General features: G+C 44.3%; 1 protein-coding gene across 1 annotated transcript; it reads right to left on the bottom strand.

Moving 5' to 3' along the window:
- Positions 1-918: 918 nt before the first annotated feature.
- Positions 919-26,617, bottom strand: LOC142662501 (nicotinamide N-methyltransferase-like). Its single transcript, XM_075840709.1, has 3 exons — positions 26,464-26,617; positions 22,919-23,126; positions 919-1,342 (listed from the first exon to the last, which is right to left on the bottom strand). Exons 1-3 carry the CDS (start codon positions 26,615-26,617, stop codon positions 919-921), a joined length of 786 nt encoding a protein of 261 aa, XP_075696824.1.
- Positions 26,618-27,648: the final 1,031 nt, after the last annotated feature.

Below are 27,648 nucleotides of genomic sequence, written 5' to 3'. Positions count from 1 at the left end.
AAAATGTATAGAAACAAATGTAAAAAACAGCCGCTGGAGAATTCCACTGCAAACTGTCCGCAGCGGAATTCCACAGCAATTCCGCCACATCTGGCCGTGCCCTTATAAACATAACTATAGCAGTAAGGCTTCGTTCAAATCCGCATCGGGATTCCGTTCATGGGTTCCGTCGAACCATTCCATCAGGGGAACACGTAAACAGAATCCAAATTCAAACATACTGAAATCATACAGATGTAGCCATCTTTAACTTGATTTTGATAACTTGCTGCAGCGTGATAGCACACAACAAAAGCCATTGAAAATTCATTGAAAAAGACAAGATAAGAGATCTAGCCACTGTTTATTTAATGTGTTAAAAGTCAAGGTAAAGGTCGGCTACATCTCTAGCTTTCCGTTTGCATTACCATTGATTTCAATGGTAACGCATCCGTTGCAAATGGTTTCTGTTTGTCACCGTTCTGTAAGGTTTCCGTTGTTTTGAGGGTATTAATAGCGTTGTTGACTGAAAGAAAACGAGGCCTGAGACACAAAAGAGGAGGAGGGGAGGGGCATTTTTGACCTTATTGTTTTCATATGGAAATGTGAAAAATTTATAAAATGTGTTAAAAAAACTTGTAATTTTCTACTCCTAAATCAAGGTTTGTAAAGCCTATGAAGCAGATTTGTGCCCCCGACCCAAGTAAAGTACACAATTTAATGCTTTATGCTTTGCTTTATTACACTATTCATATTAAGAAGAAACAGAACAACAACGAGAAAGCAACTGATCCTAAGACTTTAGACTCCTATGATGTCCCAGATGCCCAGGGTCGGTCTATACTCTTCTATACTGCACTAAGGAAGCTTCTTTTTGATTATTATATGTTTTAAGCTTAACATATGAAGTAATGACATGCAGACTTTGTAAGATTCAACCTACTTCTCCTTGTGAGCTGCAATGAATATAACGGTCTTATAGTCAGTAAAGTCACTGACAGCCGTTCTCTCCTTGACCTTACAGTAATCAATGATAAAACCTTCTCCAACTAGAGCTTTCCTGGCAAAATCCTCATCATATGTGAAAACATGGAACTTGTCTTTCCCGACTGTGAAATATGTTGCATCTAAAACCCCAATTATTATCAGGTGTCCTCCAGGATTCAGCAACCTAGAGAACTTCCTCAGATATCTGATGTAATCATCTTGATCTTTGCTGATAACGTCCAGGTGTAAAGTACTGATGACACAATCGGCAGGTGGTAAGACCAGCGGCTCTGTTATATTCTCTTTCTCCAGGTCGTATTTCACAACATGTTGAATGGCTGATCTCACTTTTCCTTCTCCGTTCTCAAACTTTTCACTGAAAAACAAAATGAAAAGGAAAGTGATTGTCCCATTGTCAACATCAACATAGTGTACATAGCACTGGATTATTGATCTCCACTTTTCCTGAGTGGAGCGAGTTTGCAGCAAAGTGTGAGTTTGAAGATAAGTGCATAGTTAAACAAGGGAACATACTCTGTGATAACTGTGTATTTGGGTATATTGTTGTTTTAATTGCATTGTTTTTCTGTGTTATTAGCATGTGGTGGGGTTAAAAAAAAAAAAAAAAAAATCTGTTAATTGGCTGCACCTGGGCCTTGTATGCTGCCTGAGCTATAGTGAAGGAAATAAGTATTTGATCCCTTGCTGATTTTGTAAGTTTGCCCACTGTCAAAGACATGAACAGTCTAGAATTTTTAGGCTAGGTTAATTTTACCAGTGAAAGATAGATTATAAAAAAGAAAAAAAAAGAAAATCACATTATCAAAATTATATATATTTATTTGCATTGTTCACCGAGAAATAAGTATTTATTCCTCTACCAACCATTAAGAGTTCAGCCTCCTCCAGACCAGTTACACGCTCCAAATCAACTTGGTGCCTGCATTAAAGACAGCTGTCTTACATGGTCACCTGTATAAAAGACTCCTGTCCACAGACTCAATTAATCAGTCTGACTCTAGCCTCTACAACATGGGCAAGACCAAAGAGCTTTCTAAGGATGTCAGGGACAAGATTAGAGATGAGCGAACTTATGAAAAGTTCGGTTCGGCAAGTTCGCCGAATTTCGTGCAAAAGTTCGATTCGGACCGAACTAGTTCTGACCGAACCTGTAATACAAGAAAGCCCCTAAAAATCGTGTATAACACTGTTTTAAAGCCCTAGAAGCCCTGTATAACACTCTTAGGTCACCCATGAGTGTATCCAAGTACTTTTGAGCTGTCTTTAATGCAAAGTTGGTGTCAAAGTTACGCCAACATGTATGGCTATAGGAAAACGGATGGGACACGGTGATAACTAACAGAAACCACTGCACTTGTGCATGTTGTATGCTTAATGCATTGTTAAAAAAGGTACAAAAATTAACCATTTTAGGCGGCTGATGCCTGCCAGGGTTCATACATATAAGGTGGTAAAAGAAGAAGCAATGGCTTTTGACAAGCCCTCCAAAAATTGACCCTTTTTATTGGCAGATGCCTGCCGGGGTTCTTCCATACATGAATGTAAAAGCATTAAAGCAACAAGCAATGGCTTTTCACAAGCCCTCCAAAAATTGACCCTTTTTATTGGCAGATGCCTGCCAGGGTTCTTCCATACATGGATGTAAAAGCAACAAGCAATGGCTTTTCACAAGCCCTCCAAAAATTGACCCTTTTTATTGGCAGATGCCTGCCGGGGTTTTTCCATACATGGATGTAAAAACAACAAGCAATGGCTTTTCACAAGCCCTCCAAAAATTGACCCTTTTTATTGGCAGATGCCTGCCGGGGTTCTTCCATACATGGATGTAAAAGCAACAAGCAATGGCTTTTCACAAGCCCTCCAAAAATTGACCCTTTTTATTGGCAGATGCCTGCCGGGGTTCTTCCATACATGGATGTAAAAGCAACAAGCAATGGCTTTTCACAAGCCCTCCAAAAATTGACCCTTTTTATTGGCAGATGCCTGCCGGGGTTCTTCCATACATGAATGTAAAAGCATTAAAGCAGCAAGCAATGGCTTTTCACAAGCCCTCCAAAAATTTACCCTTTTTATTGGCAGATGCCTGCCGGGGTTCTTCCATACATGGATGTAAAAGCAACAAGCAATGGCTTTTCACAAGCCCTCCAAAAATTGACCCTTTTTATTGGCAGATGCCTGCCGGGGTTCTTCCATACATGGATGTAAAAGCATTAAAGCAACAAGCAATGGCTTTTCACAAGCCCTCCAAAAATTGACCCTTTTTATTGGCAGATGCCTGCCGGGATTCTTCCATACATGGATGTAAAAGCAACAAGCAATGGCTTTTCACAAGCCCTCCAAAAATTGACCCTTTTTATTGGCAGATGCCTGCCGGGGTTCTTCCATACATGGATGTAAAAGCAACAAGCAATGGCTTTTCACAAGCCCTCCAAAAATTGACCCTTTTTATTGGCAGATGCCTGCCAGGGTTCTTCCATACATGGATGTAAAAGCAACAAGCAATGGCTTTTCACAAGCCCTCCAAAAATTGACCCTTTTTATTGGCAGATGCCTGCCGGGGTTCTTCCATACATGGATGTAAAAGCAACAAGCAATGGCTTTTCACAAGCCCTCCAAAAATTGACCCTTTTTATTGGCAGATGCCTGCCGGGGTTCTTCCATACATGGATGTAAAAGCAACAAGCAATGGCTTTTCACAAGCCCTCCAAAAATTGACCCTTTTTATTGGCAGATGCCTGCCGGGGTTCTTCCATACATGGATGTAAAAGCAACAAGCAATGGCTTTTCACAAGCCCTCCAAAAATTGACCCTTTTTATTGGCAGATGCCTGCCGGGGTTCTTCCATACATGAATGTAAAAGCATTAAAGCAGCAAGCAATGGCTTTTCACAAGCCCTCCAAAAATTGACCCTTTTTATTGGCAGATGCCTGCCGGGGTTCTTCCATACATGGATGTAAAAGCAACAAGCAATGGCTTTTCACAAGCCCTCCAAAAATTGACCCTTTTTATTGGCAAGGATGAGTAGTAGCAGCACATTAAAAGACATTGGACGACAGTCACAGGACAAAGCCCTGTGGTGGGGCAGGCCTGCTTGTAGCAGACGGGCGGCAGTGGAGGTGTATTGGTGGTAGTAGTCGAGGTAGCCAACACAGACAGCAAGGGTGCAAGCAGTAGTAGCAGCACATTAAAAAAAGAGACTGGACAGTCACAGGAGGACATAGCCCTGTGGTGGGGCAGGCCTCAGGCCTGCTTGTAGCAGACGGCAGTGGAGGTGTATTGGTGGTAGTAGAGGTAGACTAGCCAACACAGACAGCAAGGGTGGTAGACTGGTAGTAGCAGCAGCACATTAAAAAAAGAGACTGGACGACAGTCACAGGACATAGCCCTGTGGTGGGGTAGGCCTGCTTGTAGCAGACGGGCGGCAGTGTAGGTGTATTGGTGGTAGTAGAGGTAGCCAACACAGACAGCAAGGGTGCAAGCAGTAGTAGCAGTAGTAGCAGCACATTAAAAAAAAGAGACTGGACAGTCACAGGAGGACAAAGCCCTGTAGTGGGGCAGGCCTCAGGCCTGCTTGTAGCAGATGGCAGTGTAGGTGTATTGGTGGTAGTAGAGGTACTAGCCAACACAGACAGCAAGGGTGCAAGCAGTAGTAGCAGCACATTAAAAAAAAGAGACTGGACAGTCACAGGAGGACAAAGCCCTGTAGTGGGGCAGGCCTCAGGCCTGCTTGTAGCAGACGGCAGTGGAGGTGTATTGGTGGTAGTAGAGGTAGACTAGCCAACACAGACAGCAAGGGTGGTAGACTGGTAGTAGCAGCAGCACATTAAAAAAAGAGACTGGACGACAGTCACAGGACAAAGCCCTGTGGTGGGGTAGGCCTGCTTGTAGCAGACGGGCGGCAGTGGAGGTGTATTGGTGGTAGTAGTCGAGGTAGCCAACACAGACAGCAAGGGTGCAAGCAGTAGTAGCAGCACATTAAAAAAAGAGACTGGACAGTCAGAGGAGGACAAAGCCCTGTGGTGGGGCAGGCCTCAGGCCTGCTTGTAGCAGACGGCAGTGTAGGTGTATTGGTGGTAGTAGAGGTAGCCAACACAGACAGCAAGGGTGCAAGCAGTAGTAGCAGTAGTAGCAGCACATTAAAAGATACTGGACGACAGTCACAGGACAAAGCCCTGTGGTGGGGCAGGCCTGCTTGTAGCAGACGGGCGGCAGTGGAGGTGTATTGGTGGTAGTAGTCGAGGTAGCCAACACAGACAGCAAGGGTGCAAGCAGTAGTAGCAGTAGTAGCAGCACATTAAAAAAAGAGACTGGACGACAGTCACAGGACAAAGCCCTGTGGTGGGGTAGGCCTGCTTGTAGCAGACGGGCGGCAGTGGAGGTGTATTGGTGGTAGTAGAGGTAGCCAACACAGACAGCAAGGGTGCAAGCAGTAGTAGCAGTAGTAGCAGCACATTAAAAAAAGAGACTGGACAGTCAGAGGAGGACAAAGCCCTGTGGTGGGGCAGGCCTCAGGCCTGCTTGTAGCAGACGGCAGTGTAGGTGTATTGGTGGTAGTAGAGGTAGCCAACACAGACAGCAAGGGTGCAAGCAGTAGTAGCAGTAGTAGCAGCACATTAAAAGATACTGGACGACAGTCACAGGACAAAGCCCTGTGGTGGGGCAGGCCTGCTTGTAGCAGACGGGCGGCAGTGGAGGTGTATTGGTGGTAGTAGTCGAGGTAGCCAACACAGACAGCAAGGGTGCAAGCAGTAGTAGCAGTAGTAGCAGCACATTAAAAAAAGAGACTGGACGACAGTCACAGGACAAAGCCCTGTGGTGGGGTAGGCCTGCTTGTAGCAGACGGGCGGCAGTGGAGGTGTATTGGTGGTAGTAGAGGTAGCCAACACAGACAGCAAGGGTGCAAGCAGTAGTAGCAGTAGTAGCAGCACATTAAAAAAAGAGACTGGACAGTCAGAGGAGGACAAAGCCCTGTGGTGGGGCAGGCCTCAGGCCTGCTTGTAGCAGACGGCAGTGTAGGTGTATTGGTGGTAGTAGAGGTAGCCAACACAGACAGCAAGGGTGCAAGCAGTAGTAGCAGTAGTAGCAGCACATTAAAAGATACTGGACGACAGTCACAGGACAAAGCCCTGTGGTGGGGCAGGCCTGCTTGTAGCAGACGGGCGGCAGTGGAGGTGTATTGGTGGTAGTAGTCGAGGTAGCCAACACAGACAGCAAGGGTGCAAGCAGTAGTAGCAGTAGTAGCAGCACATTAAAAAAAGAGACTGGACGACAGTCACAGGACAAAGCCCTGTGGTGGGGTAGGCCTGCTTGTAGCAGACGGGCGGCAGTGGAGGTGTTTTGGTGGTAGTAGAGGTAGCCAACACAGACAGCAAGGGTGCAAGCAGTAGTAGCAGTAGTAGCAGCACATTAAAAAAAGAGACTGGACAGTCAGAGGAGGACAAAGCCCTGTGGTGGGGCAGGCCTCAGGCCTGCTTGTAGCAGACGGCAGTGTAGGTGTATTGGTGGTAGTAGAGGTAGCCAACACAGACAGCAAGGGTGCAAGCAGTAGTAGCAGTAGTAGCAGCACATTAAAAGATACTGGACGACAGTCACAGGACAAAGCCCTGTGGTGGGGCAGGCCTGCTTGTAGCAGACGGGCGGCAGTGGAGGTGTTTTGGTGGTAGTAGAGGTAGCCAACACAGACAGCAAGGGTGCAAGCAGTAGTAGCAGTAGTAGCAGCACATTAAAAAAAAGAGACTGGACAGTCACAGGAGGACAAAGCCCTGTAGTGGGGCAGGCCTCAGGCCTGCTTGTAGCAGTTGGCAGTGTAGGTGTATTGGTGGTAGTACAGGTACTAGCCAACACAGACAGCAAGGGTGCAAGCAGTAGTAGCAGCACATTAAAAAAAAGAGACTGGACAGTCACAGGAGGACAAAGCCCTGTAGTGGGGCAGGCCTCAGGCCTGCTTGTAGCAGACGGGCGGCAGTGGAGGTGTATTGGTGGTAGTAGTCGAGGTAGCCAACACAGACAGCAAGGGTGCAAGCAGTAGTAGCAGTAGTAGCAGCACATTAAAAAAAAGAGACTGGACAGTCACAGGAGGACAAAGCCCTGTAGTGGGGCAGGCCTCAGGCCTGCTTGTAGCAGATGGCAGTGTAGGTGTATTGGTGGTAGTAGAGGTACTAGCCAACACAGACAGCAAGGGTGCAAGCAGTAGTAGCAGTAGTAGCAGCACATTAATAAAAGAGACTGGAGAGTCACAGGACAAAGCCCTCTGGTGGGGCAGGCCTGCTTGTAGCAGACGGCACTTGGGTGGATTGGTGGTAGAAGTAGTAGCAGCTGCAGCACCAACAGCGGCACATTAAAAAAAGAGTGGACAGGACAGAATCCCGTAGTAGCAGGCGGCAGTAGCAGGCGGCAGCGGCAGCAGCAGCAGCAGCAATGTCAGATCTAATCAGTGGCATCAGGCACAGGGGTTTTAAAATCCTCACCGATCCACGCTTGATTCATTTTCAGAAACGTGAGATTTTCCAAGCTGTTGGCGGACAATCTTGTTCGCTTAGGGGTGACGAAGCCCCCTGCTGCGCTGAATACCCTCTCTGACGCTACACTGGAGGGTGGACAAGACAGTACACCCATGGCAAACTGGGCCAGTTCTTGCCAATGATCCAATCTGCTGACCCAGAAGTCCATGGGGTCTGGGATCAGCATTTCTGACGGAGAAAGGGCACAGTCCAGGTACGAGTGAACCTGGTTGTTTAGGTGCTGCACCTGGAGATGGTGAACATCCCTTTGGTGACTAGTACTACGATGTGTGTCAGGTCGGGGTATTGGATGTAAAAATGTTGTCATCATATTTTCCAAACTGAATTGGCTGCTGCTGCTGCTGCTGCTGCCGCTGCTGCCACGGCTGCCGCCTATTGCAGAGGTAGCTCTGCCAGAGGCGGTGGAACGATGAGACAGTGGGGAGCGGAGAGTGGCCCCCTGGTCAGACATGCTTGCAGCGGGTGTCTGCCGTTTGAAAGCCGTGACAAGCTGGCTGCATAGCTTCTCTCTATAATAAGCCAATTTTGCCTCCCTCTCGGAAGGCGCAAAAAACTCCCCCATTCTGGCTTTATACCGAGGGTCTAAAAGTGTGGCTATCCAGTAGTCATCTCTTTGCTTCATGCTAACAATACGACAGTCAGCGCGCAAGTAACGAAGCATACAGCTCGCCATCCTGGCCAGCGTTTCAGAGGGCCCGGTTGGTTCCATCTCCGCCCCATACTGCCATGGTTGTCCATCATCAAGGTCATCGTCAGACTCGTCATCACCACCATCACTGTCATGTTGTGCGGCTGCCTCGTCTCCTATCCCTTCCTGTGATTCCATCTCCAAATCCAGCTCCTCTTCAGGTCCTGTTTCCTCATCCTCCTCCTCCTCCTCCTCCTCAACATCCATAGCCAGATGTGATCCTTCCTCCATCCTTTGCTGAATCATCGCTGTGAGCGTTTGCTCCATAATGAATATCAGCGGCATAACATCGTTCATTCCGCTAGCGTCACGGCTCACAAATCGTGTGGCCTCTTCAAAGGGCCTCAAAACGCGACATGCGTCTCTAACCAGCTGCCAGTGCCTGAGCTCGAAATTACACTGGCTCCAAACGCTGCCCGTCTGCTGCATCAGGAAATCATTCACGGCTTTCCGCTGTTCGTACAGACGGTCCAACATGTGCAGGGTGGAATTCCATCGTGTTGGAACATCGCAAATCAGGCTGTGTTCTGGGAGATTGTTTTGACGCTGCAAGTCCAGGAGGGTGTGCTTAAATGCATACGAACGTCTAAAGCAAACGCAAACCCTCCTGGACATGGCCAGCACACCCTTCAAACCAACATATGACTTTAAGAAGCGTGTTATGACCAGATTGATCACATGTGCCATGCAAGGAGCGTGTGTCAGGTGACCTAGACGCAGTGCAGCCACAACGTTCTTGCCGTTATCAGAGACAACATTGCCCAGTGTGAGTTTCAGAGGAGACAGCCAGCGTGCGATTTCCTCCTTGATGCACAGCAGCAGCTCCTGCCCTGTGTGGCTTTTCTCGCCCAGGCTCAGCAGGTGTAAGACAGCGTTGTGGCGCTTCACCTTGCACCTATGAAAAGAGGAGGGAGGAGGAGTGGAAGATACGCTGTGTCCTGTCGGGGACGGGAAGACCTCCAAGGAGGAAGGCAAGGAGGAGGAGGAGGAGTAGGAGGAGAAGGATGGTAGGCGCCTGGTGTCCGGAGTTGAACTAGAAACATACAAGCGTGGAGGTGGTAATGCCTGGCATTGCTGCGGTGGTGCATTGGACTGCAAAATATTGACCCAGTGGGCCGTGAAAGACATGTACTGTCCCTGCCCATAGTTGCTGCTCCACGTGTCGACGGTGGCATGTACCCTGCTGCACACGGATAATTGCAAGGACTTGGACACCTTTTCCTCCACATGCTTGTGCAAGGCAGGGACAGCTGTTTTGGAGAAGTAATGTCGGCTAGGTATTCGCCACCTAGGCTGAGCGCACGCCATCAATTGCTTGAAGCCGGCGGAGTCGACGAGGTGGTACGGCAGCGACTGCACCACCAACAACTTAGCCAGGTGTGAATTAAGCCGCACGACAAGTGGATGACTGGGTATATATTGTTGCTTATTGGACAACGATTCCGTAATGGATAACTGACGGGACATAGGAGGAGCACTAGATGACAGTGATGATGATGATGACAACGACATGGTGGATAAGGCCTGGCTACTACTTAGATGACAGGGACTCGGAGCAGCAGCAGCAGCGGAAGAGGGGTCTTCATTAGATGTACCTGATGGTGGGGCATGTTGATTGTCCCACATGGCCTTGTGATGCCGTTCCATGTGTTTACGTAGAGCAGTAGTTCCTACATTGCTGCCCTGCCCACGCCTTACTTTCTGCTTGCAGATACGGCACTGTGCCATGTTTTCCTCCTCCGGGAAGGTACAGAAAAATTGCCACACGGCAGAGTACCGTAAAGAGGTAGTACCACGTCCACCAGCACCACCACCACCACCACAACCACCCGAGCTTGCCCCTTGTCTGGCAGGCTTTTTTCGGGAGCCTACACCAGCATCTGTGTCGCCGTCACCGGCTCCTGAGCTGACCCTACCGCTGCAACGTTTTGCAGATTGACTTCTGCCCCTACCTCGGCTTGGCTGTTTATCACATCCAGTGCCGCCACTACTACCCTCCTCTGACGCCGTCATCACCTTGTCACCTGGTTCCCACGTCCTGTCTAAAACAACATCATCATCATAGCCTTCCTCATCATCCCCGCCACTTCTGTCACTGTGTTGTGAATGTGATGTGACATCATGGTGGGCTCCATGCCCCCCCTCATTACAGCGTCTGCCACCACGGCTACCACCACCAACACCCCCACTACCGCAGCTATGCGTCTCGGTCACCGCTTCCACCTCCACCACCGCCGCAACACACTCCGTTGGCTGACTCGCGGAAAACAAATCATCATCATCACTATGTTGTTCAGTATCTTCCTTCGCACCCAAGGAGATGTCTCTTAGGACTCTCAGGAAAGATGGCTTCCCGCTAGGAAGGGGGAGCGAAGACATAGATGATGGAATGGAAACGCTAGAAATACCTATATTACTACTGTCACCGTGCCAAGGAACTGTAGAGGATCTGGAATCCAACGAAACCTGGCTTGAAGCCAGATCGTCAGAGTCTTCCTGCTGAGATGACCGCGAGCCAGCCAACCAGTCCACAATGGCCGTATTGTCTAAAGTAACCCGCCCACCGGAGGAGATGGACAAGTCTGGCTTGCTGATACTACTACGAGCAGGCACATGGCAGCTGCTACTAGTGGAACTGGGCACATGTCTTGTGCCACAAATGCTCGCTGCAGTGCACTCAGGGAATGCTGGGCCTTGTAGTACTACTAGGCTGCCTGTATGGCAAGTTGGATTGTTATCCTGTTAATAACGGCCAGGGATGAGCCCCTTTTAAAAGCGTATTCACACACGGACACTGGCTTGGCAAATGGCAATGAATGAGAATTTCAATCAGCCTCGCGGCAGTGCACTCAGGGAATGCTGGGCCTTGTAGTACTTCTAGGCTGCCTGTATGGCAAGTTGGATTGTTATCCTGTTAATAACGGCCAGGGATGAGCCCCTTTTAAAAGCGTATTCACACACGGACACTGGCTTGGCAAATGGCAATGAATGAGAATTTCAATCAGCCTCGCTGCAGTGCACTCAGGGAATGCTGGGCCTTGTAGTACTACTAGGCTGCCTGTATGGCAAGTTGGATTGTTATACTGTTAATAACGGCCAGGGATGAGCCCCTTTTAAAAGCGTATTCACACACGGACACTGGCTTGGCAAATGGCAATGAATGAGAATTTCAATCAGCCTCGCGGCAGTGCACTCAGGGAATGCTGGGCCTTGTAGTACTTCTAGGCTGCCTGTATGGCAAGTTGGATTGTTATTCCTGTTAATAACGGCCAGGGATGAGCCCTTTTTAAAAGTGTATTCACACACGGACACTGGCTTGGCAAATGGCAATGAATGAGAATTTCAATCAGCCTCGCGGCAGTGCACTCAGGGAATGCTGGGCCTTGTAGTACTACTAGGCTGCCTGTATGGCAAGTTGGATTGTTATCCTGTTAATAACGGCCAGGGATGAGCCCCTTTTAAAAGTGTATTCACACACGGACACTGGCTTGGCAAATGGCAATGAATGAGAATTTCAATCAGCCTCGCGGCAGTGCACTCAGGGAATGCTGGGCCTTGTAGTACGTCTAGGCTGCCTGTATGGCAAGTTGGATTGTTATTCCTGTTAATAACGGCCAGGGATGAGCCCCTTTTAAAAGTGTATTCACACACGGACACTGGCTTGGCAAATGGCAATGAATGAGAATTTCAATCAGCCTCGCTGCAGTGCACTCAGGGAATGCTGGGCCTTGTAGTACTACTAGGCTGCTTGTATGGCAAGTTGGATTGTTATCCTGTTAATAACGGCCAGGGATGAGCCCCTTTTAAAAGCGTATTCACACACGGACACTGGCTTGGCAAATGGCAATGAATGAGAATTTCAATCAGCCTCGCGGCAGTGCACTCAGGGAATGCTGGGCCTTGTAGTACTTCTAGGCTGCCTGTATGGCAAGTTGGATTGTTATTCCTGTTAATAACGGCCAGGGATGAGCCCCTTTTAAAAGCGTATTCACACACGGACACTGGCTTGGCAAATGGCAATGAATGAGAATTTCAATCAGCCTCGCGGCAGTGCACTCAGGGAATGCTGGGCCTTGTAGTACTTCTAGGCTGCCTGTATGGCAAGTTGGATTGTTATCCTGTTAATAACGGCCAGGGATGAGCCCCTTTTAAAAGCGTATTCACACACGGACACTGGCTTGGCAAATGGCAATGAATGAGAATTTCAATCAGCCTCGCTGCAGTGCACTCAGGGAATGCTGGGCCTTGTAGTACTACTAGGCTGCCTGTATGGCAAGTTGGATTGTTATACTGTTAATAACGGCCAGGGATGAGCCCCTTTTAAAAGCGTATTCACACACGGACACTGGCTTGGCAAATGGCAATGAATGAGAATTTCAATCAGCCTCGCGGCAGTGCACTCAGGGAATGCTGGGCCTTGTAGTACTTCTAGGCTGCCTGTATGGCAAGTTGGATTGTTATCCTGTTAATAACGGCCAGGGATGAGCCCCTTTTAAAAGTGTATTCACACACGGACACTGGCTTGGCAAATGGCAATGAATGAGAATTTCAATCAGCCTCGCTGCAGTGCACTCAGGGAATGCTGGGCCTTGTAGTACTACTAGGCTGCTTGTATGGCAAGTTGGATTGTTATCCTGTTAATAACGGCCAGGGATGAGCCCCTTTTAAAAGCGTATTCACACACGGACACTGGCTTGGCAAATGGCAATGAATGAGAATTTCAATCAGCCTCGCGGCAGTGCACTCAGGGAATGCTGGGCCTTGTAGTACTTCTAGGCTGCCTGTATGGCAAGTTGGATTGTTATTCCTGTTAATAACGGCCAGGGATGAGCCCCTTTTAAAAGCGTATTCACACACGGACACTGGCTTGGCAAATGGCAATGAATGAGAATTTCAATCAGCCTCGCTGCAGTGCACTCAGGGAATGCTGGGCCTTGTAGTACTACTAGGCTGCTTGTATGGCAAGTTGGATTGTTATCCTGTTAATAACAGCCAGGGATGAGCCCCTTTTAAAAGCGTATTCACACACGGACACTGGCTTGGCAAATGGCAATGAATGAGAATTTCAATCAGCCTCGCTGCAGTGCACTCAGGGAATGCTGGGCCTTGTAGTACTACTAGGCTGCTTGTATGGCAAGTTGGATTGTTATCCTGTTAATAACGGCCAGGGATGAGCCCCTTTTAAAAGTGTATTCACACACGGACACTGGCTTGGCAAATGGCAATGAATGAGAATTTCAATCAGCCTCGCGGCAGTGCACTCAGGGAATGCTGGGCCTTGTAGTACTTCTAGGCTGCCTGTATGGCAAGTTGGATTGTTATTCCTGTTAATAACGGCCAGGGATGAGCCCCTTTTAAAAGCGTATTCACACACGGACACTGGCTTGGCAAATGGCAATGAATGAGAATTTCAATCAGCCTCGCTGCAGTGCACTCAGGGAATGCTGGGCCTTGTAGTACTACTAGGCTGCCTGTATGGCAAGTTGGATTGTTATCCTGTTAATAACGGCCAGGGATGAGCCCCTTTTAAAAGCGTATTCACACACGGACACTGGCTTGGCAAATGGCAATGAATGAGAATTTCAATCAGCCTCGCTGCAGTGCACTCAGGGAATGCTGGGCCTTCCAGTACTACTAGGCTGCCTGTATGGCAAGTTGGATTGTTATCCTGTTAATAACGGCCAGGGATGAGCCCCTTTTAAAAGCGTATTCACACACGGACACTGGCTTGGCAAATGGCAATGAATGAGAATTTCAATCAGCCTCGCTGCAGTGCACTCATGGAATGCTGGGCCTTGTAGTACTACTACTACCACTACTACAAAGGCTGCCTGTATTGCAAGTTGGATGCAATGGGGATGAGCCCCTTCTAAAAGCGTATTCACACACGGACACTGGCTTGGCAAATGCCAATGAATGAGAATTTCAATCAGCCTCGCTGCAGTGCACTCAGGGAATGCTGGGCGTTGTAGTACTTCTAGGCTGCCTGTATGGCAAGTTGGATTGTTATTCCAGGGATGAGCCCCTTTTAAAAGCGTATTCACACACGGACACTGGCTTGGCAAATGGCAATGAATGAGAATTTCAATCAGCCTCGCTGCAGTGCACTCAGGGAATGCTGGGCCTTGTAGTACTACTACTACCACTACTACAAAGGCTGCCTGTATTGCAAGTTGGATGCAATGGGGATGAGCCCCTTATAAAAGCGTACTGGCTGAGTAGTGAGTAGTGGATGAGCCCCTTCGATTTCTGAATTCCTGCCTTTTAGATTCCTAAAGCTTTCCCTAACTGCACAGAGATGCTATCCCTACAGCTCCTGTCTGTAAAATGGCCGCTGAGCTCCGTGCATAGACTTTTATTGCAGGCTTGAGCCCGCCCCTATGCTGCCTCCCGATTGGCTGGGAGAGCCGTTTGCAAGGCATTATGGGGTAGCCTGATGTCAGGTGATCTTCTGTAATCCTCCATTTTAGTTGTAACATGTGGCAGGCGCCAAAATGTAGCCGGGTTCGGTCAAAACGGGTTCGGCCGAACCCGGTAAAGTTCGGATTCGCTGCGAACCGAACTTTTCCTGAAGTTCGGACCGAAACCGGGTTCGGTTGTCCCGGTTCGCTCATCTCTAGACAAGATCATAGACCTGCACAAGGCTGGAATGGGCTACAAAACCATAAGTAAGACGCTGGGTGAGAAGGAGACAACTGTTGGTGTAATAGTAAGAAAATGGAAGACATACAAAATGACTGTCAATCGACATCGATCTGGGGCTCCATGCAAAATCTCACCTCGTGGGGTATCCTTGATCCTGAGGAAGGTGAGAGCTCAGCCGAAAACTACACGGGGGAACTTGTTAATGATCTCAAGGCAGCTGGGACCACAGTCACCAAGAAAACCATTGGTAACACATTACGCCGTAATGGATTAAAATCCTGCAGTTCCCGCAAGGTCCCCCTGCTCAACAAGGCACATGTACAGGCCCGTCTGAACTTTGCAAATGAACATCTGGATGATTCTGAGAGTGATTGGGAGAAGGTGCTGTGGTCAGATGAGACTAAAATTGAGCTCTTTGGCATTAACTCAACTCGCCGTGTTTGGAGGAAGAGAAATGCTGCCTATGACCCAAAGAACACCGTCCCCACTGTCAAGCATGGAGGTGGAAACATTATGTTTTGGGGGTGTTTCTCTGCTAAGGGCACAGGACTACTTCACCGCATCAATTAGAGAATGGATGGAGCTATGTACCATCAAATCCTGAGTGACAACCTTCTTCCCTCCACCGGGACATTAAAAATGGTTCGTGGCTGGGTCTTCCAGCACGACAATGACCCGAAACATACAGCCAAGGCAAGAAAGGAGTGGCTCAAAAAGAAGCACATTAAGGTCATGGAGTGGCCTAGCCAGTCTCCAGACCTTAATCCCATTGAAAACTTATGGAGGGAGCTGAAGATCCGAGTTGCCAAGCGACAGCCTCAAAATCTTAATGATTTACAGATGATCTACAAAGAGGAGTTTGCCAAAATTCTATCTAACATGTGTGCAAACCTCATCATCAACTACAAAAAACGTCTGACTGCTGTGCTTGCCAACAAGGGTTTTGCCACCAAGTATTAAGTCTTGTTTGCCAAAGGGATCAAATACTTATTTCTCTGTGCACAATGCGAATAAATATATATAATTTTGACAATGTGATTTTCTGTTTTTTTTTAAATATAATCAATCTCTCACTGGTAAAATTAACCTAGCCTAAAAATTCTAGACTGTTCATGTCTTTGACAGTGGGCAAACTTACAAAATCAGCAAGGGATCAAATACTTATTTCCTTCACTGTATAAGCTGAGTGACTACAAGCAAGGTTTTCCTAAATGGAGCGAGTGTGCAGGAAAGTGCGAGATTAAAGACAAGTGAATAGTTAAATATAAAAGTAATAGCTCTGTCACCACATTATAACTGGAGGTGTTAGTGGTATATTTGAAACCTTACACCGCATGACTTGATATTCTGTATACTCTACAAGAATTTATAATTAAATCACTGGAATATGACTAGAGTTTCATTTAAAATGTAACTTTTACTTGTAACATATTTAAAAAGTGTGTAAAACAAATGACACACCAGGACAAGACTGTTTACAAAAAAATCTTCCTTGTTGTAAAGGAGATGTAGTGCTCCATGCAAAAAAAATGTCAATTCAATATTGGTGATATTATCATTTCTTTGCAGAGTTTGAGAAAATGCTCATAGCACTTGTTTCCTCGTGCTGGAGTAAACGCTGGTTCCGGCTTGTGACGTCCTCACCCACATGTGTTTTCTGTTGCTCTTTATACAGGTTATTCCCTCCCTCATTATGCACTCCTCCAGTGACGTATACGGGGGAGTGCCCCTTAGTTGAAGCTAATACAAAACGGAATCCAGAGCACCTCCCCTTGGGTAGTGTCTGTCAGTGACTCCGTGTCGTCCAGCTCCTCCCACCTAAATCATGGACCACTGCCTCTGTGATTGCTGCTGGACATGAACAACTGTCAAAAGGCAGTTGAATCACCCTCTGCAAACAGCAAGTCAGCTTGTGTTGCCGCACGCATTCACAGTGTGAATCAGACCCAGTGCAGTCTGAGATTGGGAGAGAGGGGGGGGGGGGGTGTCTGGCTTATCAACTGCTGTCGATGTAGAGTCTGTGGAAACAAATACAGAGAACTACATTCCATTAACCCCTGCAAACCCGTTTATAGATTCGAAATTTGAGCTATTAAAGTGGGTTTTTGTTCTTTTATTTAGATATATTATTATTTAGATATTTTGGGCAGTAGACCATCTGTTTTTTAACATGGTATCTTTTACTTCATGCATAAATACTGTTTCTTGTGTCAAGAGTTTTATATATTTTTTCGCAAAGGTGATCAATAACAAAATATTAGATGACTATTTAAGTTGTTAATAGCCCGTTAATGTATGTAATTTATTTTATGGGGTTTTCGGATTTATTGGAATATTCTTAATGAACTGTTAGAAAGATTTTGAAGATTTTAAATGAAGCAAGAGAAGTCTAATTTCTCATTTAATCCATGGGGTGCAGAGCTATCCAATTTAAATATCCATTTGGATTCCCTTTGGAGAACTACTGTGTTTATATCTCCTCCTCTTACTGATGGGTGAATGAATTCAATTGCTGTGGATTTAAGACATTATGCATCCCGCCCATGGTTTAAATGTACATGTCTGGCCACCGGTTTGTCTCTATCATTTTTAATATCACCTAGATGTTCCAGGGTCCTCCTTCTCCATTCCCTTGTGGTTTTACCTATATAATCCCGAGGACAACTGCATGTGATTTTATAGACTACATTTTTAGAACTGCAATTGATGAAGTCCTTTATTTTATAATTTTTTCCTGTGTGTGAACTCTTAAATTCTTTGGTATTTTGTACAGCCACGCAAGCCTTACAGTGTCCGCATTTGTAGCATCCATTCGTTTTCCCACGATCTAACCAACATGTGTCAGGTCTAGAACTTTTCAAATGACTATGTGTAACTCTGTCTCCTATACTCCTTCCTCGTCTATATGTGACCTGTGCCCAGGGGGATATGACTTCTTTGAGGTCTGGATCCATTTGTAGGATACCCCACTGTTTTCTGAGTATTCCTTTAATTTTTTGGTCTGATCTATCATAAGTACCAATTAGGCATATAGGTTGATTGGTCAATTCTCTTCTTTTTGGGATAAGGAGTTCTTCCCTTTTCTTTTGTATTGCGTGCTGATAAGGTTTTTTAAGGGTTCTCAAAGGATACCCTCTTTCAAGGAATCGAGCTTTAAGATCCGTTGCTTGTTCTATGAATTCTTGTTCATTAGAGCAATTGCGTCTTAGTCTGAGGTACTGTCCTTTTGGTATTCCCCGTTTCAATGGGATGGGGTGATGACTTTCCCATCTTAAAATACTATTTGTGGAGGTTGGTTTTCTGTATATAGTTGAAATGAGTCCTCCTTTGTCATTTTTGGAGATATATACATCCAAGAATGGCAAATTTTGATTGTCGGATTCAGATGTAAATCTCAAACCGATAGTATTTTCATTCAATTCTTTGCTATATTGAATGAAGTCCCTTTCTAGTCCCCCCCAAAGGACAAACACGTCGTCTATAAAACGTGCCCACGTCAGGATCGGGCTGTTTAGATGTTGGCGCTCGTCTGTAAATACCATAGTTTCCTCCCACCAACCCAGGAGCAAGTTTGCATATGTCGGTGCACATGAGTTACCCATGGCTGTGCCCATGAGTTGGTGGTAGATACGACCATTGAAGAGAAAATTGTTTTTGTCAATACAAATCTTAGTAGATCTAAAACAAAGGCATTATGTCGCTGTAGGTGGGTCCCCCTTGTATTCAGGAAATATTCTACCGCTTTTAGACCCATTGTGTGGGGGATTGAGGAGTACAGTGCCTCCACATCAATGCTGGCCAAAATGGTATCATCATCCACCGTGACCTCATTGATTTTTTGTAAAGGATTTGTGGTGTCTTTATTATAAGAGGGTAAAGCCTCTACGAAGTTTCTCAAGACCTTGTCTATATAGATACCTACTTTTTGTGTTAATCCCCCTATCCCTGATACTATTGGTCACCCCTTTAATGGGGTGGTCCCCTTATGGATTTTGGGGAGGGCATAGAATGTGGGAGTCTGTGGTTTATCAATAGCCATGAATTTGAATTCATTTAAATCAATGAGGTTTTCATTTTTTGCACGGTTTAAAATCTTAAAGAGTTCCTCTTTATCCTTTTGTATAGGATTCTCCTTGAAGATTTCGTAACTCTCCTTGTCATTTAGGATGATTTGACACATATCCATATAATCTTTTCTTGTAAGAACCACTGTAATCCCCCCCTTATCAGAGGCCTTGATGACTATATTTTCATCCTTTTCCAGCGACAACAGTGCTTCATGTTCTTTTTTATTAAGGTTGGATGGTTGTCTCGAGATTTCAATTTCTATTAGGTCTTTGACTACCAAGTCCTGGAAGACATCTATGATCGAGACATCGCTTGTTGGAGGCATTTTTCTACTTTTCAGTTTGCATTGGGTAAAGGGACGCTCGCCCCTAGGTTTTTCATTTTGGGATAATAAAGACGCCAAATTCCTTACATGCGGTAATTCTGATAATGTTAGTCCAAGTTCCATGCATTCCTTTTTTCCTTTATTTTATATAGTTTGTGCCACTTGAGTTTGCTCGTAAATAAGTTGATGTCCTTTACACAATTGAAAACCTCATAGGTAGTTGTAGGTACAAACGAGAGGCCTTTATTAAGTACCTGTATTTCTGTGTCAGAGAGGGATCTATTGGATAAATTGATAATTCTGTGGTTAGTTTTGTTTATCTCGGATTGTTTGCTCTGTTTCTTAATTGATAGGGTGTCCTCTGCCCTTCTTTCTCGTGATCTCGCTGTAAGCTGTCATTTACAGCATGTTCTCGCTTGCCTTGCTGTAAGTCCCACACAAACGTTAGCAAAGTGTCGGGATTGTGAATAGACATCGCGTTCTGGCTGGACTATTCACTGTCAAGACACTTCAGTAACTTTAATGCGTGTGTATGTGACTGCACATAGTGATATTTCTGGATCATGATGTGCAGAATAAACGAATGGAGAGAAGTGTATGACACTGTTTGGTCACTGATTGGTCAGTGTCATACACTTCTCTCCACAACGTCCACTACGTCAAAAGTAAAAACATGACCAGTTGTCTATTAAGAAAGTCTTTAGCATAAAGCAAAAATAGGTCATAACTTGGTGAAAATAGATCATTTTTCGAAATAAAAACCACTGCTGTTATGTACATTATGCCGCCAATCACATTATGTAGAAGATAGGGCACTTACAATGTGGCGACAGAGCCTCTTTAAACAAGGGGACATAGTTTAACCAAAGTACATAGGAAAATAAGGTATGATACATTTTCTTTGTGCATTGTTGTATATTCTGTACTACAAAAGTTTTTGTCTTGCTATACTGTTCATCCCCATTTAAAAATGTGCTCCATGGACAATGCTATCAGGTGTGTGTCTTGTGCAGTGTATGCATGCCTTGAACAGCCGTTTGACGAATATCTCTGCACTAGATGCAGCACGTTGTGTATTTGGAAGCTCAGGTATTGGATCTGAATATGCAGCTTGCAACACTTAGGAGCATTGCAAACCTGAAGAGGAGTTTAGTGCTCACTGAGCAAACACTGGCGGGGGCCAGTGAGATGGCGGTGGGTGGAGGGGGCAAGCTCAGGATCCGGAGATTAGTAGCTGAGTAACAGTTACAGGAAGGGCTAGGGGAAAAAGTGCCAGGGAGGCTAGTCCTGAACTGGCACAACCTGGTAACTATGCCTGTTTGGCTGATATTAGGGATGCAAGTCCAGGGCCAGCATCACGACAGCAGAGGGGTCCTAGCAACCAGGACAAGGACTGCTGTAGGAAGGATGGAAGTACTAGTGCAGCAAAGGTCAGACAGATGCTGGTGGTAGGGGAATCTATTATTAGATGGACAGATAGGGTCATCTGTCGCCGCGACCGTGAATGCCGAACAGTGTGTTGTCTGCCGGGTGCTCGGGTTTGGCAAATGGCGGATCGAATAGACAGATTGCTGGGTGGGGCTGAGGAAGACCCAGCGGTCATGGTACACATCGGTACCAATGACAAAGTCAGTGGGAGATGGAAGGTCCTTAAAAATTATTTTAGGGAATAAGGAGGGAAGCTAAAGTCCAGGACCTCCAAGGTAGTGTTTTCACAAATACTACCTGTGCCACGAGTGTCACTAGAAATACAGCAGAAGATTAGGGCGTTAAATAAGTGGCTTAGAAATTGATGCAGGAAGGAAGGGTTTGGGTTCATGGAGAACTGGGCTGACCTCTCTGTCGACTACAGGCCCTATGGTAGGGATGGGCTACATCTAAGTGGGGAGGGAGCAGTTGTGCTGAAGGAACAATGGTTAAACGACTGGAGGAGCTTTTAAACTAGGTTCTAAGGGGAGGGGGGAGGAATACAAAAGTGGGGTTAGATAGAGTACATAGGAAGTAGGATACAGAAGGTGTTAATGGGGATTTCATGGGGGCTGGAGATAGCAAGCCGAGTAGGGAGGTGCCTAGGAATAAATACGGACCTAAGAATAATAAAGGTGTCGGTAAGATGAAGTGTATGCTGGCGAATGCAAGTAGTTTTGCAAGTAAAATGGATGATTTGGAGAACTTAGCGGAACAGACTGAGGATGAAATTCTGCAACAAATAGAACAGGCAGCAAATAATAATGGGGTCCTTATTATGGGGATTTTTAGCCATCCTGACATTAATTGGGACATAGAGGCTGCTGGATGTGTTAATAAACCAACCAGAGGGATAATGTGCTGGATCTGATCTTATCTAATAGACCAGACCCAATATCAGATGTGGAGGATGGGCAAAAACAGGGCAGATGAAATGTAATGTTGACAAATGGAAAGTAATGCACCTAGGACACAATAATAGCATTAATTCATATACAATAAATGGAATAAAACTGGGGATAATGGAATAAGAGAAGGACCTGGGTATTCTGGTAACAAATAAGCTAAGCAGCAGCACTCAATGTCAGGCAGTAGCTGCAATAGCAAATAGGATTTTAAGGTGTATAAAAAGAGAGATAAAAACCCGTGATTCAAATGTAATATTACCCCTCTATAAATCCCTTGTAAGGTCACATCTAGAATATGGAATTCAGTTTTGTGTTCCACATTGTAAAAAGGACATAGGAGAGGGTTCAAAGGCGGCCAACGACATTATTAAATGGGATGGGAGGTGTTGCTTACAATGACAAGCTGGAAAAATTGGGCTTGTTCAGCTTGGAAAAAAAGACGTCTTAGAGGTGATCTTAGTAATATGTATAAGTATATGTGTGGTCAATACAGGGAACTAGCACATGATCTGTTCCTTTCAAGGACTCTACAAAGGAGAAGGGGACACCCATTACATGTGAAAGAAAGACGTTTCATATATCAATATAGAAAAGGGTTCTTTACAGTTGGTGTGGTCAAGTTATGTAATGCCCTTCCCTAAGGGCAGATAATATGTCAGCATTTAAAAAAGACTAGATGCCTATTCATTTACGAATGGCATTAAGGGTTATAATTAATCAAGCAATGAATGACGGGTAATTTATTGAGAAAGGTTGAACCTGATGGACCTGTGTCTTTTTTCAACCTATGTAACTATGTAATACTAGAGGTAAAGCTTAAAATCATCCAAGACTGTTGCAAGTGTCACGCTTATACTTTGCCTATTGAGAATTAATTCGTATAATACCGCCCCCTATGGATAAGAATATTGAACTGAGAGAGTAATTTAATTTTTACATCTATTACATCTGAGTATTAACAGTGTAAACATTTTCCTGTATCTTTGTCCCATTTCCCATCATATTTCTTGTATCAGGAGCAATAATCACAATGACAGTAGCACTGGACTATTGACTTGCAATACTAGTGGTAAGACTTGAAATCATCCAAAGCTGAGGCAGTCTTATACTGTGCCTTTCAAGCACTAATTTATATGATACCGCCCCCTATGGATAAGAATATTTAACTAAGTGAGTAATTTAAGTTTTTAAGTTTAACTTAAGTATTAACAGTGTAAAAATGTTTTCGATCTTCCTTTATGTTTGATGCTTCAAGACAACAATCACAATGACAGTGGTTTTTCCCTTGATATTTGGACAAATACGTCACCTGTTTTCTTCTTTCTCTTGATGAAGTGCTGATGTATGGCCCCAATAAAATGCTCCCGTACGTTCATCCACCCATCTCTTCAGCTCCATGATGCATCTGTTATTGACCTTCAGCACTATGATGTTTTTGAAAAACTCACTGGCTGAATATAGATGATGAATAAACGCACCAGTACTGAGGTCAATCAAGATGTCTCCATTAATATGACCTGCAGAAAAAAATTCAGAATAATAAAACATGTAATACGTTATATCTTCATAGATTTTGTGGATAAACAACGGCATATGTCTATATCGCTTCAAGAAAACGATATAAACATTGGGGTTCCAATACCCCGAAACAAAAAAAAAAAATATAAACTAATCCTCAAATGTTCTCTAGGGAAAGTTTTGGTGGTATTAGTCTTATTAAGAGCAAAGTTATCATTTTTTAGTTAGAGTAATGGAAAAGGAAAAGGGAGGCTCATGGGACAGTAAGGTGAACCATACAAAAGTTTTTGAAACAATCTTAAGGTGAGGTGCTCAACTGATGTGATGGTACATAGGTCACCCTTTGTATCCTCAATAACCAGCGGTGTAGCTGTTTATATGGAAAATAAAAAAAAACAAGTAAACATGGGGCGCTCCTGTGTAGTATAGTCATTACAAAAAAAGGTGCTAGTGAGAATTTCTGGTAACACAGAAATAATATAAGGTGTTCCAAGGGAAGCTGTAGGTTTGGATCTTCAACAAAACTCATTATGCAGACTAAGAGTAGACATTACTGTCTTGAAAACTTTTTTTTTAAAAATAAAGTCTAATTTTTAAGGATTTATGAGATACTTGTTGGTTCCTTCAGGCTAATGAATATTCATATCTCGAGTTTCACATAGGACACCTGTGGTTTCTGATTTCTAGACCCCTTTACTGGATATTCTATATAAATGCGCCCTGTTACCTTTTTTTTCCCACATTTGTTCTTGATCTACCCTATGCTGACATTTTTTCCCTTTTAGTATTTGAGTTCTTGTGACATGACTGGACCTGACCCTGAGGAGAATGTCCCAATTAATAAACCTGCCGAGCTGTCATTCATGTGCAGTCTGATGTGACAAAGAAAGTGATATCTCCATCCCAATATGACAACGTCCTCCAGAAATGAGTATGATGAAAAATATTATTTCTGAATTGATTATATCTCACTGGTGACCTGGTCCTGCTGTCCTGTGTGCCCACAGGTGTCTTCTGTGTGTCTCTCCTCCTGCTAGTGGCTGTGTATTCCCTAGTGCGCTTGTCAGTGCTCTGGCCGCCTCTCAAAGTGCCAGCATGTCCAATAATGTGAGATGAGCCCGAGGCTTCCCGCCTATTACGAACTCTAATCCTCACCCATCTGCCTAAGTATCATCTGCCAGCGCCTGTACTTGCGGTGTGCTACAATGTTGTATCCTGATCCACTGGGCCGTCTGCTACTCACACCAGGACCACCTCAAGAGGTAGCGACCTGGTAGTCTTTTCGCACCAAAATCCAGATCCCCGTACAGAGTTAAAGGTTGAAGACCAGAAAAGCTACTTAGATAATGACTTTAGAGGTGACCATAATCAAACCAGTGAAGTAGCACAGTGGGTCCACAACCCACTGGTCATAACAGCCATTAGTCGTTACCTGAGCAGAAAGTGATTGTTGATGCATTTTATTTCTAAATAAGGATATTTTTTTATTGAACATAGAATTGTTGATTCTAGAGATTAGATTTTAGTTTATCAAAAACAAATTTGAAAGAGGTCAGAAAATGACAGTAGTGCAAATTCTCAAATAACAGCAGATTTAACCCCTCAAGCCACCATGACACACTTGTACATCATAGAATGCCTTAACAAAAGGCACCATGACATGCATGTACCTCATGGACATCACGGAGGCATAGAAGCTGTGCCCATGTGATCTACAACAGGAGCTCTGAGGTGATTGACAGCTGGGTGCCTGCTGTAAGAGTAAAAAAAACTCTGATCCCAGCCTTTAACACATCGGTGACCCTAAGTATTCCAAAGTATTGTACAATCGATGAAACGATCAAAAATAGAAGCAAAATTACGTTTAATACAACTTCGCAAAATATATAAAACCCCCTAAAAGAAAAATATTAATAAATCCCCATTAAATTTTTGTTTTATTACTTAAAAATTGTAAACAATAATATATAAACAAAAATCTATACAGAGCACCGGCGCAATCATAATGACTCATAGAAAAAAATTAATTATACCGCACTGTGCATGGCATAAAAAAACCTATGGCATATTTGCCTTTTTAACTCATTTCCTATCCAAAAATAAAATAAAATTGATTCAATAAATTATATGCACCCCAAAATGGTACCAATAAGAACAAAAACTCTTCCAGCAAAAAACAATCTATCATACAGCTATGTTGAATAAATTCTGTTTCTCGTAACATGGCTACAAAAGATTATTGATTTTTCACAAAAATTGCTTTTATTGTTCAAAAGTTCTAAACATAAGAAACTATATTAATTTGGTATAGCTGTATTTGTACTGATCCAGAGTACAAAGTTAACATGATATTTATACAATATTTTTTAAAAAAACATAAAAAAAACCTGCAAAAAATAATGACAGAATTCTCCCCTAAAACAATGAACGAAGAAAAACAAACTAATTATATGTGCTTAAAAATGGTGCCAATAAAAACTACAACTCGTCCGCAAAGCCCAAATCATCATATGACTATGGCTTTTGGAATATGGCAATGTAAAACTACACATATAGCTTGGTCCTGAAAGCAGAAAATAGGCCAATCCTTAAAGGCTATGGAAATGCTTGAAAACCTTTTTCTTAATAAAACAGTGTATGAGAGTGTTTTGAGCATCTATTTTTATTAAAAATTATTTTTAATTTTTGAGATACAGCTGCTTTGTATCCTGTATACAGAGCAGCTATATCCTGCGCTGAAACCTGCATCTGTCAGGTCAGCGGGACTGATGGGTTCATTGACAGCGGGTCCTGCACGTCTCTGACACGCAGCATCAAACTGTTACCAATCACATCTACTGTAAGTTCATAACTTGAATGTGATCCATAATTGGTGGATCCTGTGTCATATACTGGCAGGACCCGTTGAAACTGAACCTGAAAGTGCTGCTGACCTGATACAAAGCAATAATCATTTTTAATAAAAATACAATTAAAGTTTCTCTAAACACTTTCAAACACTGTTTAATTAAAATTAAAAAAATACATCTTCAAGGGTGTGCATAGTCTTTAAGGGCTTAAGTAATTGCACCCACAATTGTTGAAAACAATGACGCTACCAAACCCTGAGACTCTTGTTTTTTCATCATATACAATGACCAGTACTTTACTCTGCTCTCTGTGAATTTCCAGATGACTGGGGCAGTGTTATCGCCTCCTCTGACCTCCCACACCCCCCAAAAATATATTTTCCCGAATTTATATTCATTTATATTGTTACAATTATTTTTAGTCAGTTGTACATGCAATAATATACACATAAATGTATCTTAGGAGTAAAAAAATCAGGATACTTACCCACTGCGAAAACTTGTCTAAGATTCTCAATAAAAAAATTCAATAAGTCATCTCCAAAGGTCATGTCAGGTTTATCTGAATAGTAATGCTCCAGATATTGTCTGGAATCAAAGTCATGTACATGATAGAACTTATGGGGACTGGAATCCATCATCTACTCTTGTATCACAGACGGGGTGACTACCTCTAGACCGGGGCACAAGGTCTTTATATAATTACCCGGATTCAATTTACAAAGTGTGTTACTAAGAATAACTTATCACATGATGACTTATTATATTCATGAGCCGGTCATGGGAACTTGTGTTGTAATAAATTCACATAGAGAAATAATGATATTTTAACACCTTCCTGACCGCCCACTGTCTTTTGACGTCAGGCGGTGCGGGTGCTTAGTCTGCAGAGACGTCTTTTGGCGTCGTTGCAGATCAGGCTGATGAGCGCTCGTGAGAGCGCTCGTCCTCTAAGCAGGAGCTGTTACTAACAGCTCCTGATCTTAGAGCAGCCTCCTGAACACAGCTGGGGTCGGCAAACATTCCAACCCCAGCTGTTTAACTCCTTGATTACCGCGGTCCGTGACCGCGGCATGATCAAAGGGAATTCTCCCTCTTTGATCGCATCACCGGGATTCCAGTGATGCGATCAAACACCGGGGAATCCATCTGCAGTCAGCCCTGGGGACCTACAAAGGACCCCAGGGCTGTCTGTTCCGTGTGCCTGCTGTTTGGGCACACTATCTGCTGCCCGATCAGCAGCCTGTGTCATTGTGACACAGTGTAATGTATTAGCGTACAGGAGTATGCTAATACATTACAAGTAAAAAATAAATTTACAAATAAAGCTATCCCTTGATGGGATTAACAAAAAAAAGTAACAAAACAAATAAATAAATAAAAAAAGTCCCAAAAAGTGTCTTTATTTTGCATAAAATACATTTTATTGCCCCTACACTAAATAAAAACAAAAAACCTATGCATATTAGGTATCTACACGACCGTAATAACCTGAAGAATTAATCTAATGGGTTATTTAACGTGAACAGGATAAAAAATAAACAAGTAAAACTATGCCAAGAATCGCTTTTTCCTATATTCACGCCGTAAAAAAATTTTTTTTTACCACCAAACTGTGGGGAAAAAAATATACTATTTCTCTCGCATAAAACAAGGCCTCATACAGCCACAT

This window comes from Rhinoderma darwinii, chromosome 10, assembly GCF_050947455.1.
Source record: "Rhinoderma darwinii isolate aRhiDar2 chromosome 10, aRhiDar2.hap1, whole genome shotgun sequence".
In the NCBI taxonomy this organism is placed as follows: Eukaryota; Metazoa; Chordata; class Amphibia; order Anura; family Rhinodermatidae; genus Rhinoderma; species Rhinoderma darwinii.
This window is presented reverse-complemented; position numbering and strand designations above follow the sequence as displayed.